The following is an 18928-nucleotide window of genomic DNA, read 5'->3' as shown; positions in this document are numbered from 1 at the left end:
CAGTGGTAATGGAAGAAATTATAGAGAAAGTAGTGGAAGGGCTCCCCACCAAACAGCATAAGTCCCAGACAGTTTCACAGGAGAATTCTATTAAACTCTCGGTGACCACAGAATCCCAATTTCACTTAAATTATTTCAGAATATAAAGGAAAAAGGTAAACCTTCAAATCCTTTCTAAGAAGTAAACGTAACTGTGAGCTGCCAAACTGACAAAGATTGTACCAGAAAAGAAAACTACTTACGAATCTCATTTATGAGTACCAATGTTGTTATTATACTCAGCTGCCTAGTTGTATCTGATGATTTGCTACCTCATGGACTGTAGCCCACCAGGCACCCAGCTCATGGAATTCTCTGGACAAAAATACTGGAGCAGGTTGCTATTTCCTACTCCAAAATTCAGTTGGAGATCTTCCCGACCCAGGGACCAAAATGGAGTCTCTTGCATCTCCTGCATTGGCAGGCAGAGTCTTTACCACTGTGCTACCTGGGAAGCTCTATGAATACCAACAGAAAATCCTAATAAAACATTAGCAAAAATAGAATCAGACAACATTTGAAAAAGGGTTCAATTCTGACCAAGCGGGATTTACTCTAGGAAACTAGAGTCGGGGGGAGGGTCAATGAGAGGAAAATCATTAATACAACCCATCAATAGCCATTCACTGTAAAAAAAAAAAAAAAAAGTTCTATAAAATATGAATTGACACATACTTTCTTATCTCTCTACTCCTCTTGAGAGGCAGAAACTTACTTAATGGGGAAATACTTTGTCTCTGAAACTAAAACCATCTCCACCTAACTTTCCCATGATATTTGAGAAATCTGTCAATACAAAGACAATATATTTGTTATAGGAATGTAATTATAGTACTGAGAATTAGAAATAGAACAAAAGAGGAGGCCAGAATATAAATAATATGGAAAACCCCTTAGAGTATTGGCACACAAATAGATAGACCAAAGGAAAACATAGAAAATCTAGACAAACACTCGTTAGTTTAGGGAAATTTAGTGTATAACAAACCCAACATTCCACACCAGTGAAGAATTGGTTTGAATATTTTAAAAAGTATAAAATTGGATTCATTCCTCACATCAACCCGATAAATATGCCCAATGCATCAGATTTTTGTTAAAAAATTATATACTGCTAGAAATGAAATGTTTTTAAATGCAACTTCATAACTTCCTCAAATATATGACTGAAGACATTATTTGGACCTCCTCCCTAACATTTCTTAGTTTTTCTTCGTAGTCCATCTTTAGTAATTGAATTTTTCTCACTTTTCCCCCTATACTCTTCTTGCACTCCTGAGCACACTCTTCTTCCACCCTTACAATCTGTATTTCTAAGTGATCAGGGTAGATTTTCTTCAAGACTTCCTCCTTTCTCTTTCTTACCTCCGTGCCCTTGTGTGCAGGGTTGGTAAAGTAAGGCCCTTGGTTGTTCTGCACCATCTTGTCTATCAGCTCCACCAGCTCCTGCACCTGAGCTTCCTTCTCAGCCTGGTCTGTCCTGTTACTGAAGACACAGTATCGGTCTCCACACTCCTTGATGAGGCTTTGTAGCTTTTTCAGCTCCCTCACATTGTCCCTCAGGCTCTTGTCCTCTTTGTGAGTGACCAAGATGATCACGTACTTCATGGCTGCTTCCCCAAACAGATTCTTGATCAATGCCACGGTTTGCTGCTCTTCCTGTGTGTAGCAGCCCAGCTGTATGACCAAAATGATGGCATGGAGTCCGTGGTGGGAGGTAAAGAGATATTTTTTAATTTCATTTAAGATAGCGTTCTGGCTCTCCTTTGTGTAGAAGAGCCCTGGGCTATCAATAATGAGAAGATCTCTCCCCTTCCACTTCTGGGATGCTTCCTGACAACTTTTGGTAATAAATTGGGCAGGAATCTTAGAGTCGAATACTTGTTCCCCAAGGATGGTGTTTGCAGTTACACTTTTTCCACTTTCTGTCCTCCCGACCAGCATGATCCTCAGGGCATTGTCCTTGGCACCAGCCATGCTCACATCAGAGGCTGTGGCGTGTAGGCAAGCCAACTATGGTTTACAAAGAAAAGAAAAAGATATATTTAGTTAAAGTTGAAATCATTCCCAATCCTTCCTTATTTCTTACTGTCCTGGATATATACCTCATTCCAAGCCTTCTAAACTGGGTGAAGTTGTATTTCTCATAGGATTCCCTCCCTGGTAACTTCTACTTATCATTCTAGTTCCTATTGCATCCCTTTCTTGTGTTGCTGTGATGAAAGCAGTGCTTTTCATTTTAAAATATTTGTTTTTTTTTTTTAAACTATTTTCATTTTCAAGTAACAAAATCCTATACATTTTGTTGCAGAGCAGGTTCCATTTTGCTCAAGGAATTCTGGTGAAGCAGTTAACCTCCTATTCTATGAAAAGTTGTTTATTAAAAGCACTAACAATCTGGACACCAAGGGAAAGAAAGTGTGGATGGAAGAGAGAGCTCAACAGTCCCCTACAGTGACTCTCAACACAAAGAAAAACTACCATTTGGTGAGACATGTGAAAATTGTCCTGAAGTTTGTGTATGCCACACACAGCTAAAGTAATCCTATTTTCTTATACTTCACAGAGAAAGGAAGATAAATTTGATATTCTTGTTCTAAAAAATACACTAGTGCTTGCAAACAATAATTGACTGCTTATGATATATAGTAATAAAAAGTGTTTGAAGTGGGATTGATGGCCATCTGGCTTGGTATTTTAGACAATAATCCTTCATCCGTTGAAAAAAATAGATCCAATAAGGTCTAACTTTTAAACTGTGTATGTATTTTGTAGGTAATGAGAGATTATCAATATTGACCTCATTAGAGACATAAAATTGAAGTAAGTCATGAAGTGATCATAGAAGAAATGATAAAGTAGTCAAAATTATTGTCATTCAATCACCAAGTCAAGTCCAACTCTTTGCGACCCTGTGGACTGTAGCGTGCCACGCTCCTCTATCCTCCAATACCTCCTGGAGTTTGCTCAAATTCATGTCCACTGAGTCCCGTGATGCTATCTAACCATCTGATCCTCTGTTGGTCCCTTTTCCTTTTGTTCAATCTTTCCCAGCACCAGGGTCTTTTCCAATGAATTGGCTCTTCAACATCAGGTGGCCCAAGTATTGGAGCTTCAGCTTCAGTATCAGCCCTTCCAATGAATATTCAGGGTTGATTTTCTTTAGGACTGACTGGTTTGATTGCCTTATTGTCCAAGGGACTCTCAAGAGTCTTCTCCAGCACCACAATTTGAAAGCATCAATTCTTCAGTGCTCAGCCTTCTTTATGGCCCAACTCTCACATTCGTACCTGACTATTGGAAAAACCATAGCTTGGACTATATGGACCTTTGTTGGCAAGTGATGTCTCCATTTTTTAATATGCTGTCTAGATTTGTCATAGCTTTCCTTCTTAGGAGCTAGTGTCTTTTAATTTCATGACTGCAGTCACTGCAGTGATTTTGGAGCCCAAGAAAAGAAAATCTGTCAGTGCTTCCACTTTTTCCCCTTCTATTTTCCAGGAAGTGATGGGACCTGATGCCATGATCTTAGTATTTTGAATGCTGAGTTTCAAATCAACTTTTTCACTCTCATTTTTCACCCTCATCAAGAGGCTCTTTAGTTCCTCTTCACTTTCTGCCATAAGGGTGGTGTCATCTGCATATTTGAGGTTATTGATATTTCTCCCAGCAATCTTGATTCCAGTTTGTGATTCATCCAACCCAACATTTCTCATGATGTACTCTGTGTGTAAGTTAAACAAAAAGGGTGACAATATTTAGCTTTGTACTCCTTTCCTGATTTTGGACCAGTCAGTTGTTCCATGTCCAGTTCTGTTGCTTCTTGAGCTGCATACAGGTTTCTCAAGAGATAAGTAAAGTGATCTAGTACTCCCATCTTTTTAAGAATTTTTGACACTTTTTTTGTGACCCACACAGTCAAAAGGTGTTGTGGTTGAAGAGCCTCTCATGAAACAGCATCAGTCTCATATGGTTTCACAGGGGAATTCTGCTAAACCCTCAGCAATCAAAGAATCCCATTTTTACCTAAGTTATCACAGAATATAAGGAAATAAGGGAAACCTTCAAATTCTAAAAAGTAAATGTAACTTTGAGCTGCAAAGCTGACAAAGTCTGTATATAAAAAATCTAGTTATATATCTCATTTATGAATGTCAGTTCAAAAATCCTAATAAAATATTAGCAGAATCTGACATTTTTAAAAGGGTTCAATCTTTACCAAGTGGGATTTATTCTAGAAAACTAGAGCAAGGGAGAAGTTTCAATAAGAGGAAAATCATTAATATAATCTACCAATAGTCATTCATGGTAAAAACATTCTATAAAATATGAATTGGCTTATACTTTCTTATCTATTTCTCTACTCGCCTACTTATTTAATGGGGAAATATTTTGTTACTAAAACTAAAACCATCTCCACCTCACTTTCCCATGCTATTTGAGAAATCTGCCAATGAAAAGAGAAGAAGAAGTAATTATAGGAATGAGAATAAGAAAAAGAACAAAGAGGGAAGCCAGAATGTAAATAAAATGGAAATGCCCCTTAGAGTTCTGGCATGCAAATAGAAAAATCAATGGAAAAAAACAGAAAATCTAGAAAAACACTCATTTTCCTAGGAAAATTTAGTATATAATAAAGGCAATATCCTATATCAGTGGAGAGAAGATGGACATTGTAATTGAATAATCATTTTAAAGCATACAAAATTGGATTCATCCCTTGTGTCAACCAAAGAAATATACCAAATGCATCAGATATTTGTTAAAAAATTGAACTATGTACTACTGGAAGAAAACAGACAAATTCTTTCAAAACCTGAGAGTGAGGAAAATTTTTTAACTTACTGAAAGCACAGATGGAATATGGAATCCAACTGACAAAGTTGACCTCAAATTTCCAGTGACAGGTCCGGAGTTTGGAAGTCACTACTCCATCCAAAGAATAAGTCAAAAACTGAACAGACTGAAAAATCAACTCTTCTTAAATCCTTAACAGATTCCTATAAAGACACAGGGCAAAGTGATGCCCCCTAGACTGGAGAACAGACAGGCGAATACAGGGAGTCATGGCTAAGTTGAGCAGAGACTGACTCACCATGGACACTATGCTGGGGCAGGAAAACCTAGAGTGTGATTGACATTGCTTGACAGGCAGGATGACCCATTCATAGAGTGACCCCACACTTTTGTGTGTTTTAATCCTGGAAGTGCCACCAGGTTCTTATAGTACATATCCAAAAAATTCCCTGGTGCTTCCTGCAGGGGAGGGGAAAAGAAACCACTTTGATACAGGACATGGTATCTTGTTCTTCTCAAAAGTGCCTTCAGAGGAAAGCAGTTAACAAGAGTCTGACCCTCTGGGGTTTTATCAGAGCCTAACTCACCACTAACCACAACACAGAGCTGCCAGAACTTACACAGGACTGAGAAATATACTCTTGGAGGGTAGAAACAGAAACTTGTATGCACCAGGATGCTAGAGAAATGAGCAGTGACCCCACAAAAGACTGACCAAGACATGTCCAGGAGTCTCCAGCTGAGGTGTGGGTCAGTGGTGGCCTGCTGTAGGGTTGGGGGCACTGTACTGCATGTAAATGAATAGCATCTTTTAAAGGAGGTCGCCATTATCTTCGTTACCTCCACCATAGATTCAGATCAGTTCAGTTCAGTCGGTCAGTCGTGTTCGACTCTTTGCGACCCCATGAATCGCAGTACGGCCAGGCCTCCCTGTCCATCACCAACTCCCGGAGTTCACTCAGACTCACGTCCATCGAGTCAGTGATGCCATCCAGCCATCTCATCCTTGGTCATCCCCTTCTCCTCCTGCCCCCAATCCTTCCCAGCATCAGAGTCTTTTTCCAATGAGTCAACTCTTCGCATGAGGTGGCCAAGGTACCAGAGTTTCAGCTTTAGCATCATTCCTTCCAAAGAAATCCCAGGGTTGATCTCCTTCAGAATGGACTGGTTGGATCTCCTTGCAGTAATGGACTCTTAAGAGTCTTCTCCAACACCACAGTTCAAAAGCATCAATTCTTCAGCCCTCAGACTTCTTCACAGTCCAACTCTCACATCCATACATGACCACAGGAAAAACCATAGCCTTGACTACTGGAAAAAAACATAGCCTTGACTAGACAGACCTTAGTCAGCAAAGTAATGTCTCTGCTTTTGAATATTCTATCTAGGTTGCTCATAACTTTTCTTCCAAGGAGTAAGCGTCTTTTAATTTCATGGCTGCAGTCACCATCTGCAGTGATTTTGGAGCCCCCCAAAATAAAGTCTGACAATGTTTCCACTGTTTCCTCATCTATTTTCCATGAAGTGATGGGACCAGATGCCATGATCTTCGTTTTCTGAATGTTGACCTTAAGCCAACTTTTTCACTCTCCTCTTTCACTTTCATCAAGAGGCTTTTGAGTTCCTCTTCACTTTCTGCCAAAAGGGTGGGGTCATCTGCATATCTGAGGTTATTGATATTTCTCCCGGCAATCTTGATTCCAGCTCGTGTTTCTTCCAGTTCAGCGTTTCTCATGATGTACTCTGCATTGAAGTTAGATAAGCAGGGTGACAATATACAGCCTTGACGTACTCCTTTTCCTGTTTGGAACCAGTCTGTTGTTTCATGTCCAGTCCTAATTGTTACTTCCTGGCTTGCATACAGATTTCTCAAGAGGCAGGTTAGGTGGTCTGGTATTCCCATCTCTCTCAGAATTTTCCACAGTTTATTGTGATCCACACAGTCAAAAGCTTTGGCATAGTCCATAAAGCAGAAATAGATGTTTTTCTGGAACTCTTTTGCTTTTTGCATGATCCAGCGGATGTTGGCAATTTGATCTCTGGTTCCTCTGCCTTTTCTAAAACCAGCTTGAACATCAGGAATTTCAGGGTTGACGTATTGCTGAAGCCTGGCTTGAAGAATTTTGAGCATTATTTTACTAGCATGTGAGATGAGTGCAATTGTGCAGTAGTAGTTTGAGCATTCTTTGGCATTGCCGTTCTTTGGGATTGGAATGAAAAGCGACCTTTCCCAGTCCTGTGACCACTGCTGAGTTTTCCAAATTTGCTGGCATATTGAGTGCAGCACTTTCACAGCATCATCTTTCAGGATTTGGAATAGCTCAACGGGAATTCCATCACCTCTACAGCTTTGTTTGTAGTAATAAATTCTAAGGCCCACTTGACTTTACATTCCAGGATGTCTGGCTCTAGGTGAGTGATCACACCATCGTGATTATCCGGGTCATGAAGATCTATTTTGTACATTTCTTCTGTGTATTCTTGCCACCTCTTCTTAATATCTTCTGCTTCTGTTAGGTCCATACCATTTCTGTCCATACCATTTCTGTCCTTTATCGAACCCATCTCTGCATGAAATGTTCCCTTGGTATCTAATTTTCTTGAAGAGATCTCTAGTCTTTCCCATTCTGTTCTTTTCCTCTATTTCTTTGCATTGATCACTGAGGAAGACTTTCTTATCTCTTCTTGCTATTCTTTGGAACTCTGCCTTCAGAGGCTTATATCTTTCCTTTTCTCCTTGGCTTTTTGGTTCTCTTCTTTTCACAGCTATTTGTAAGGCTTCCCCCAAGAGCCATTTTGCTTTTTTTGCATTTATTTTCCATGGGGATGGTCTTGATCCCTGTCTCCTGTACAATGTCACGAACCTCATTCCATAGTTCATCAGGCACTCTATCTATCAGATTTAGGCCCTTAAATTTATTTCTTATGTCCACTGTATAGTCATAAGGGATATGATTTAGGTCATACCTGAATGGTCTAGCAGTTTTCCCTGCTTTCTTCAATTTGAGTCTGAATTAGGTAATAAGGAGTTCATGATCTGAGCCGCAGTCAGCTCCTGGTCTTGTTTTTGTTGACTGTATAGAGCTTCTCCATCTTTGGCTGTAGAGAATATAATCAATCTGATTTTGATGTTGACCATCTGGTGATGTCCATGTGTAGAGTCTTCTCTTGTGTTGTTGGAAGAGGGTGTTTGCTATGACCAGTGCATTTTCTTGGCACAGCTCTATTAGTCTTTTCCCTGCTTCATTCTGCATTCCAAGGTCAAATTTGCCTGTTACTCCAGGTGTTTCTTGACTTTCTACTTTTGAATTCCAGTCCCCTATAATGAAAAGGACATCTTTTTTGGGTGTTAGCTCTAAAAGGTATTGTAGGTCTTCATAGAACCATTCAACTTCAGCTTCTTCAGTGTTACTGGTTGGGGCATAGACTTGGATTACTGTGATACTGAATGGTTTGCTTTGGAAACGAACAGGGATCATTCTGTCATTTTTGAGATTGCATCCAAGTACTGCATTTCAGACTCTTTTGTTGACCATGATGGCTACTCCATTTCTTCTGAGGGATTCCTGCCCGCAGTAGTAGATGTAATGGTCATCTGAGTGAAATTCACCCATTCCAGTCCATTTTAGTTCGCTGATTCCTAGAATGTTGAAGTTCACCCTTGCCATCTCTTGTTTGACCACTTCCAATTTGCCTTGATTCATGGACCTGACATTCCAAGTTCCTATACAATATTGCTCTTTACAGCATTGGACCTTGCTTCTATCACCAGTCACATCCACAGTGGGGTATTGTTTTTGCTTTGGCTCCAATCCTTCATTCTGGAGTTATTTCTCCACTGACCTCCAGTAGCATATTGGGCACTTACTGACCTGGGGAGTACCTCTTTCAATATCTTATCATTTTGCCTTTTCATACTGTTCATGGGGTTCTCAAGGCAAGAACACTGAAGTGGTTTGCCATTCCCTTCTCCAGTGGACCACATTCTGTCAGACCTCTCCACGATGACCCGCCCATCTTGGGTTGCCCCGTAGGCATGGATTAGCTTCACTGAGTTAGACAAGGCTGTGGTCCTAGTGTGATTAGATTGACTAGTTTTCTGTGAGTATGGTTTCAGTGTGTTTGCCTTTTGATGCCCTCTTGCAATTCCTACCATCTTACTTGGGTTTCTCTTACCTTGGGCGTGGGGTATCTCTTCATGGCTGCACCATAGTTTGGCTCCAGGTAAATAGCAGGGAGGGAACACAGTTCCACACATCAACAGAAAATTGGATTAAAGATTTCCTGAGCATGGCCCTGCCCATCAGAACAAGACCCAGTTCCCACCCTCATAGTCAGTCTATCCCATCAGGAAACTTCCATAAGCTTCTTATCCTTTTCCATCAGAGGGCAGACAGAATGAAAACTAACCAATCTGATCACGTGGACCACAGCCCCATCTAACTCAATGAAACTATGAACCATGCCATGTAAGGCCACTCAAGACAGACAAGTCACGGTGGAGAGTCCTGACAAAATGTGGTCCACTGGTGAAGGGAATGGCAAACCACTTCTGTATTCTTGCCTTGAGAACCCCATGAACATTATGAAAAGACAAAAAGATAGGACACTGAACGATGACCTCCCAGGTTGGTAGGTTCCCAATATGCTATTGGAGATCAGTGGAGAAATAACTCCAGAAAGAATGAAGAGATGGAGTCAAAGCAAAAACAACAACCAGTTGTGGATGTGACTGGTGATAGAAGCAAGGTCTGATGCTGTTACGAGCAATATTGCATAGGAACGTGGAATGCTATGTCCATGAATCAAGAGGAATTGAAAGTGGTCAAACAGGCGATGACAAGAGTGAATGTCGACATTTTAGGAATCAGTGAAATAAAACGGACTGACTGTATGGTACGGCACAAAGACAGAAATATAGATCAATGGAACAAAATAGAAAGCCCAGAGATAAATCCACACACCTATGGACACCTTATCTTCGACAAAGGAGGCAAGAATATACAATGGAGTAAAGACAATCTCTTTAACAAGTGGTGCTGGGAAAACTGGTCAACTACTTGTAAAAGAATGAAACTAGATCACTTTCTAACACCATACACAAAAATAAACTCAAAATGGATTAAAGATCTAAAAGTAAGACCAGAAACTATAAAACTCCTAGAGGAGAACATAGGCAAAACGCTCTCCAACATAAATCACAGCAGGAGCCTCTATGATCCACCTCCCAGAATACTGGAAATAAAAGCAAAAATAAACAAATGGGATCTAATTAAAATTAAAACCTCCTGGACAACAAAGGAAACTATAAGCAAGATGAAAAGACAGCCTTCAGAATGGGAGAAAATAATAGCAAATGAAGCAACTCACAAACAACTAATCTCAAAAATATACAAGCAACACATGCAGCTCAATTCCAGAAAAATAAACGACCCAATCAAAAAATGGGCCAAAGAACTAAATAGACATTTCTCCAAAGAAGACATATGGATGGCTAACAAACACATGAAAAGATGCTCAACATCACTCATTATCAGAGAAATACAAATCAAAACCACCATGAGGTACCATCTCACACCAGTCAGAATGGCTGCTATCCAAAACCCTACAAGCAATAAATGCTGGAGAGGGTGTGGAGAAAAGGGAACCCCCTGACACTGTTGGTGGGAATGTAAACTAGTACAGCCACTATGGAGAACAGTGTGGCGATTCCTTTAAAAAATTTCAAATAGAATTGCCTTATGACCCAGCAATCCCACTGCTGGGTATACACACCAAGGAAACCAGAATTGAAAGAGACACATGTACCCCAATGTTCATTACAGCACTGTTTATAATAACCAGGACATGGAAACAACCTAGATGTCCATCAGCAGATGAATGGATAAGAAAGCTGTGGTACATATACACAATGGAGTATTACTCAGCCATTAAAAATAATACATTTGAATCAGTTCTAATGAGGTGGATGAAACTGGAGCCTATTATACAGAGTGAAGTAAGCCAGAAAGAAAAACACCAATACAGTATACTAACACATATATATGGAATTTAGAAAAATGGTAATGATAAACCTGTATGCGAGATAGCAAAAGAGACACAGATGTATAGAATGGACTTTTTGACTGTGGGAGAGGGAGATGGTGGAGTGATTTGGGAGAATGGTATTGAAACATGTATACTATCATGTAAGAAACGAATCACCAGTCTATGTGTGATGCAGGATACAGGATGCTTGGGGCTGGTGCACACGGATGATCCAGAGAGATGATGTGGGGTGGGAGGTAGGAGGGGAGTTCAGGATTGGGAACTCATGTACACCTTTGGTGGATTCACGTCAATGTATGGCAAAACCAATATAGTATTGTAAAGAAAAATAAAGTAAAAACAAAAATTTTTTTTAAAAAAGAAAGAAAATGGACTGAAAGAAAGTGAAAGTGAAGTCGCTCAGTCATGTCTGACTCTTTGCAACCCTGTAGACTACAAGCCTACAAGGTTCTTTCATCCATGGGACTTTCCAGGCAAGAATACTGGAATGGATTTCCATTTCCTTCTCCAGGAGATCTTCCTGACACAGGGATTGAACCCAGGTCTCCCATATTGTGGGCAGATGCCTTAACGTCTGAGCCACCAGAATAGGTGAATTTAACTGAGATGACCATTATAGCTACTACTGCGGGCAGGAATTCCTTAGAAGAAATGGAATAGCCCTTATACTCAACAAAAGAGTCCAAAATGCAGTACTTGGGTACAGTCTCAAAAATGACAGAATGATCTCTGTTCATTTCCAAGGCAAACCATTCAATATCACAGTAATCCAAGTCTATGCCCCAACCAGTAATGCTGAAGAAGGTGAAGTTGAATGGTTCTATGAAGACCTGCAAGACCTTCTAGAACTAACACCAAAATAGATGTCCTCTTTGTTATAGGGGACTGGAATGCAAAAGTAGGAAGTCAAGAAACACCTGGAGTAACAGGAAAATTTGGCCTTGGAGTACAGTATGAAGCAGGGCAAAGGGTAGTAAAGTTTTGCCAAAAGAACACTCTGGTCATAGCAAACATCCTCTTCCAATAACACAAGAGAAGACTCTACACATGGACATCACCAGATGATCAATACCAAAATTAGATTGCTTATATTCTTTGCCGCCAAAGATGGAGAAGCTCTATACAGTCAACAAAAACAAGACCAGGAGCTGACCGTGGCTCAGATCATGAACTCCTTATTGCCAAATTCAGACTTAAATTGAAGAAAGTAGAGAAAACCATTAGACCATTCAGGTATGACCTAAATTAAATCCCTTGTGATTATACAGTGGAAGTGACAAATAGATTCAAGGAATTAGATCTGATAAACAGAGTGCCTGAAGAACTATGGATGGAGGTTCATGACATTGTATAGGAGACAGGTATCAAGACTATCTCCAAGAAAAAGAAATTCAAAAAAGCAAAATGGATGTCTGAGGGGGTCTTAAAAATAGCTGTGAAAAAGAAGAGAAATGAAAAGCAAAGGAGGAAAGGAAAGATATCCCATTTGAATGCAGAGTTCCAAAGAATAGCAAGAAGAGATTTTAAAAAAAAAGCCTTCTTCAGTGATCAGCGCAAAGAAATAGAGGAAAAGAACAGAATGGGAAAGACTAGAGATCTCTTCAAGAATATTGGAGATACCAAGGGAACATTTCATGCAAAGATGGTCTCAATAAAGGACAGAAATGGTCTGGACCTAACAGAAGCAGAAGATATTAAGAAGAGGTGGCAAGAATACACAGAAGAACTGTACAAAAAAGATCTTCATGACCCAGATAATCACGATGGTGTGATCACTCACCTAGAGCCAGACATCCTGGAATGTGAAGTCGAGTGGGCCTTAGGAAGCATCACTATGAACAAAGCTAGTGGAGGTGATGGAATTTCAGTTGAACTCTTTCAAATCCTGAAAGATGATGCCGTGAAAGTGCTGCACTCAACATGCCAGCAAAAACTCAGCAGTGGCCACAGGACTAGAGAAGGTCAGTTTTCAATCCAATTTCAAAGAAAGGCAATGCCAAAGAATGCTCAAAGTACAGCATAATTGTACTCATTTCACATGCTAGCAAAGTTATGCTCAAAATTCTTCAAGCTATGCTTCAATAGTACATGAACCATGAACTTCTAGATGTCAAGCTGGATTTAGAAAAGGAAGAGGAACCAGAGATCAAATTACAAACATCTGCTGGATCACAGATAAATAAAGCAAGGGAGTTCCAGAAAAATATCTATTTCTGCTTTATTGACTATGCCAAAGCCTTTAACTCTGTGGATCACAACATACTGTGGACAATTCTTCAAGAGATGGGAATGCCAGACTACCTGACCTGCCTCTTGAGAAATCTGTATGCAGATCAGGAAGCAGCAATTAGAACTGGACATGAAACAACAAACTCTTTCCAGATTGGGAAAGGAGTATGTCGGGCTGTATATTGTCACCCTGCTCACTTAACTTCTATGCAGAATACATCATGAGAAACACTGGCTGGATGGAACACAGGCTGGAATCAAGGTTGCTGGGAGAAATATCGATAACCTCAGGTATGGAGATGACACCACCCTATGGCAGAAAGTGAAGAAGAACTAAAAAGCCTCTTGATGAAAGTGAAAGAAGAGAGTGAAAAAGTTGACTTAAAACTCAACATTCAGAAGACTAAGATCATGGCATCTGGTCCCATCACTTCATAGCAAATAGATTGGGAAACAGTGGAAACAGTGAGAGACTTTATTTTCTGGGGCTCTGAAATTATTGCAGATGGTGATTGCAGTCATGAAATTAAAAGACAGTAACTCCTTGGAAGAAAAGTTATGACCAACCTAGATGGCATATTGAAAAGCAGAAACATTACTTTGCCAAAAATATTCCATCTAGTCAAGGCTATGGTTTTTCCAGCACTCATGTATGGATGTGAGAGCTGAACCATCATGAAGGCTTAGCACCAAAGAATTGATGCTTTTGAACTGCGGTGTTGGAGAAGACTCTTCAGAGTCCCTTGGACAGCAAGGAGATCCAACCAGTCCATCCTGAAAGAAATCAGTTCTGAATATTCATTGGAAAGCCTGATGTTGAAGCTGAAACTCCAATACATTGGCCACCTGATTCAAAGAGCTGACTCATTTGTAAAGACCCTGATGCTGGGAAAGATTGAAGGTGGGAGGAGAAGTGGATGACAGAGGATGAGATGGTTGGATGGCATCACTGACTCAATGGACATGAGTTTTCATAATCTCTGGGAGTTGTTGATGGACAGGGAAGCCTGGCATGCTGCAATCCATGGTGTCGCAAAAAGATGGACACCACTGAGCGACTGAACTGAACAAAACTGAACTCACTTGGACGAAGAAAAATATACAACTACAGTCAGCTCTAAGCCACTCACATAGGAAAAGGGAAATACCCACTTCCAGTCCACTCAAACTCTCCTGTCCCACCTGGGGTGGGGGAGAAAAACACTTGTGAAGCTCACAGTCCAGAGGCAAAGGCTCACTAGAGCAGAGATGTGCTCGTAGTACAAAAGACTATGTCCCCTCCCCAACCCTGTCACCACATTACTAAAGTCTTCTTACAGCAGCAGTTCTGTTTATCCAGTACATCATGTCCAGCTAGTGAGAAAAACGAGCAGACATACTAAAGAGAAAAAAAAAATAATAATAATTTGAGAAGACAAAGCAAGCATTAGAACCAGACATGGTAGGCATCGACTCAACAAAAACGTACAACCTAAAAGTTGAGAAAAAAGTGTTGTATTTGAGGAATTACTGAGGACTATCGCTTGGGAGACACTCTCTCAGATGACTCTGAGGAAATGTTCCAAAGAGGTAGTGGAGGAGACAGGATATACAGGAGTCTTTTTGAAAACAAAACAAGAAAATAAAATGCATGGTCAAACATCAAAATATCACCTCTCATCACAAAAAAAACAGGCACTCAAGTTAATGATTGTAGTGCTTTTGCACATATGGGAAGATGCAAGACTCTGGGCTCATTGAAACTACTCCTTTGATATCCATGTTAGCTATCTTTTTTCCATTAGTATCCTTTTTTCCATTCTGAATTCCCCTCAGGGCACACTATCAGAGGCTGCAATGCTGATGACCTGATGGTGGGCAACATTCATTGCTTATTGAGATGGCAGGCAAGATTTCTTTGTCCACAGAGGGATCTTGGAATGATTAGATCAGGAATTTAAAACAACTAAGATGAATATTGTCCGACAAGACTGAGTGACTTCACTTTCACTTTTTGGAGAAGGAAAATGGCAACCAACTCCAGTACCCTTGCCTGGAAAATCTCACGGACAGAGCCGCCAGTAGGCTACAGTCCATGGGGTCACAAAGAGTCTGATATGACTGAGTGGCTTCACTTTTAAGATGAATAATTTAGGGCTCTAATGTAAGAGCAGATGGGCCATATAGGCAGAGACAAGAAATCCTAAGGAAAAAAAAAAAAATGGTTGCAATTAAAATAATATAACAGGAAAGAAGAATACCTTTGATGTTCTAGTTAGACCAGTCCAGATTATAGTCTTTAGGACCAGCTACTGCTGAAAAAAAACAAGCCAAAATGACTGGTTGAAGAAATGACTGATTCAAAGTCTGAGGCAGGAAATACATAAAGTGACCTAGGGTCATCTTATTCAACTTTTATTTGCATCTTGATGCAAACAAACTAAACTGTAAATAAATCATGAGATAACCCATGAAACTTAATGAAAGGATAGTTGACAAAATAAAAAATTTATACTACCTTTGAATTTGTAGTTATATTTTTAAATCTTTTTGTTTTAAATATGCATCCTAAAATATTTACAGGTAAAATGATACAATATCTATTATTTACCTCAAAATAACCCAGGGTTGGAATGGGAAGTATGTTGAAATAAACATGAAACATGAATGGTCAGGAGTTGATAACTGTCAAAGCTTGATGATGGATATATGGGGGGTTTTATACTATTCCTTTGTAAATGTCTGAAATGTTCTTCAGTAAAAGATTTAACATGTATGTATGCCTTTGTAACTACTATTAATATATATTATATTCTAGATACTCTGTTATGCATTTTTCACAGGAATATTTATTCCTTATAAATACTCTATAATGAAGGTACTATTATTCTGATGTTATAAGCAAGAAAACTGTGGTTCAAATACTGAGAAACATGCCCAAGGTCATCGTATTGGGCCAAACAGTGATGCAGTTCAAAGTACGTCTGACTACCATGCTCATTCTTAACCACTACAACACTAAAGCCTCTCCTAGGTTCCTTCTCAGCCCTACCCATTCTGTAGTTTATACCAGGTCAAAGGTAGATGAGGGGAAAATAGTTTACTCTCTTTCCCAAATGGTGGATGAGTAGCAGGCCTGCAATTAGGGAAGGCAAGGAGGATGGTTTCAGATTTCACAGATCTTTTTTAGTCTCTGTCCAATATCGGGAAGCCAAACATGGGAGACATAGTTGGGGAAAAAAATCATTAAAAAAAGTTTCTCCAGTGGTTTTAAGATGTCAAGCACCCCCAGCTGAAAGAAAGGCTGTAAAGTGAAAAAAACCCAGTGCTTCAGAAAAGAAGTGACTTACGCCATGAACCCAGATCCACCACTTCTAGAAAATTCCTTCAGCTCCCCAAGGTTCAGTTCCCTTTTCAATGAAAAGGGACAATAATACCAATCTTGCAGGCTTGTCATGAGGCTTTTGTAGAATGATTTCTACAAAGATCTCTAGGGAATGGCAGCCACTCAATAAGCAGGCAGTGCTGCTAAATGCATTGAAATATTGATACAAGAAAACTGTGGACTGAAACCTAACAGTGACAGATTAGAAAACATTGTAGTTTAATGATCCAGCTGCAGTTTACAGGTTATACTCTTTCTTCAGAGTAGCTCATCTGCTCCCTATAGCCACACCTCCTTCATCCCATACATGCGCCTTGAGGGATACAGCATTTCTTGTGAAGTGTTGGGTGAATCGAACACGAAGTCAGTAGGGAAGGTTCTAATCCTTTCTTGTCAACCTCTATGAGCCTTGGAGAGTCAGTTGTTCTCTGGAATTTGGTTATTTTTCAGTGTAAAGGGAGTTAGAATAGGTTTAATGGAATGTTGTTTAAATTGTCTTCCAGTTCTGAGGGTCTGCTGTGGGGTCACTAACATGTCTTAAAGGAAAACAACAGGTTTTTAGGTAATGTTATCACAACAGACACTGGCTAGAAAGTTCACTGTTAAGACAAGGGTCAGCCCTCCTAACAAAAAAAAGTAAGGGTACAGTACATTACCCATCCCCCCAGCCTCTGCCAACCACCATTCCACTCACTGATTCTGTGACTTTGCCTATTTTGTATATAAGTGGAATCATACAGTATTTGTATTTCTGTGACTGGTTTATTCAACTAAAGAATAATGTTCTCACCATTTCATCCATATTGTCTCATAATGGCATGATTTTCCTCTTTTTAAGGCCTGAATAATACTCCACAGCCCTGTCAATACCACACCTTTAATCCACTCATCTGTCAATGGACATTCAGGTTTTCCACCTATTGGCTAGTATTGGCTAGTTCTTGGCTAGTATTCCAAGCCACCCACTTGGAATAGTGCTGCAATGAACATGGAAGTGCTAATATTTCTTCAAGATCCTGGTTTCAATTTTTTTGATAAATGCCCAGGAGTGGAACTGTTTTATCATATAGTACTTCTAATTTTAAGTTTTTGAGGCACCTCCAGACTATTTTGTGGTTAGATCTCATCTTAAACCATGATGGTTTATATAATAGTTATAGGAATGACTATAAAACCATAGGTCTGTGAGACAAACAGATCACAATACTATGTAATATTGGGTTGGCAAAGAAGTTTGTTTGGGTTTTTCTGTAAGTATGGAAACCCTCCAATGAACTTTTTGGCTAATAGAAAACAGAAAGTTATCATGATGAAAAAAAAAAAATCCCAATGCATCAACTGGGCAAACGCCACTCAAAAAATGAAAAAGGAAGAAAGAAGTTAAGCAAAATGTATGTGTACACCTACACACGTGTACACATGCATCTCTCTACACATACATGTATATGATACATAAAATGGAACCAAATCACAGAGGCCATAACCAAAAGTAGAGAACACTTCCATAGTGTTTTAGACTATGAAACATTATAATAAGAACACAAACTCAAAAACACAAAGTTCCAAGAGGAGATGGTAGAACAAAGAATGAGACGAAACTACAAACTTGAAGAAACAAAGTGAAGGCAAAAGGTATTATCATTACAGGATCCATCAAAGAGTTAGAAGAAAAGGGGTCAGAAAACATATAAGTCAAAAATAGATGCCTTATTAATAGGAAAAGCTTAATAAGAAACACAAGAGATACAAATCTGAAAGACTAGAAGATACAACAGTTAGAGGAAAACTAAAACATGAGTAGAACGCGACCATAAATTCTACTTAAAAAGGACTGGAGTTGCTGGAGTAAACAAATCAATAAATACAACCAGGAAGGCATAATCTAATAACTTCTCTCTGAAATGGGAAAAATATCCCAAACTAAAGTCTAACTCTAGAAAAAAGAGCACATTTCATTCCTGGGAAACTTGATACAAAATATTCAATATTGAATTCTCTTCTCATTGGAACATATCACATTCCAAGCACAAAGAAGAATTTCTTAAGTTATCCAAGAAAATTGCAAATGAGGAACTGTGGAAGGGAGTCAAGCTAGCTCACAAATTTCTATAGTCAACATAGAAACAGTAGCACTGGTGGTTTCACAATAGAATGTTAATATTCCACACCTGGAAAAAGTAAAAATAATACTTAGCAAAAGTGGGAGTTGAAGAGAGGAGATGGAAAAATATCTGCAGTTTTTTTTGTCTAACATCTAAACAGAAACCACTTAGTGTTTTTGCATAAATTCTTAATCTTCGAAACTTCTTTCTGGAATAAATAAATCATCAACTTACCAAGGACCAAGGTCTGGCTCTGAATATAAACGTGTGTGTGGTACAAACTAAGGATGAGCTGTAGCTTGCCCTGTTGCTTTTGAGTTACATTTGCTTCCAGAATATGCATGTGAAA

The 18928-nt window shown here is 39.4% G+C and overlaps 1 protein-coding gene across 3 annotated transcripts in view; it reads right to left on the bottom strand.

Annotated features, from left to right (window-relative positions):
• Positions 1 to 18928, bottom strand: part of LOC102171786 (GTPase IMAP family member 7-like) — an 80567-nt gene that overhangs the window by 5617 nt on the left and 56022 nt on the right. Inside the window, exons 1-2 of one of the 3 annotated variants that reach the window (XM_018046729.1) lie at positions 4885 to 4952; positions 1405 to 2052 (exon numbers count right to left, since the gene is read on the bottom strand). In XM_018046729.1, the coding sequence (XP_017902218.1) occupies positions 1405 to 2016 (612 nt within the window). In that variant the 5' untranslated portion in view covers positions 2017 to 2052; positions 4885 to 4952. Of the gene's footprint in view, positions 1 to 1404; positions 2053 to 4884; positions 4953 to 18928 lie in introns of those variants that run through there. The other 2 variants (XM_018046728.1, XM_018046730.1) reach the window with 2 other exon arrangements.

The sequence above is a fragment of the Capra hircus genome, chromosome 4 (assembly GCF_001704415.2).
Source record: "Capra hircus breed San Clemente chromosome 4, ASM170441v1, whole genome shotgun sequence".
In the NCBI taxonomy this organism is placed as follows: Eukaryota; Metazoa; Chordata; class Mammalia; order Artiodactyla; family Bovidae; genus Capra; species Capra hircus.
Note: the sequence above shows the minus strand (reverse complement) of the source record. Positions and strands in the feature narration are given on the sequence as shown.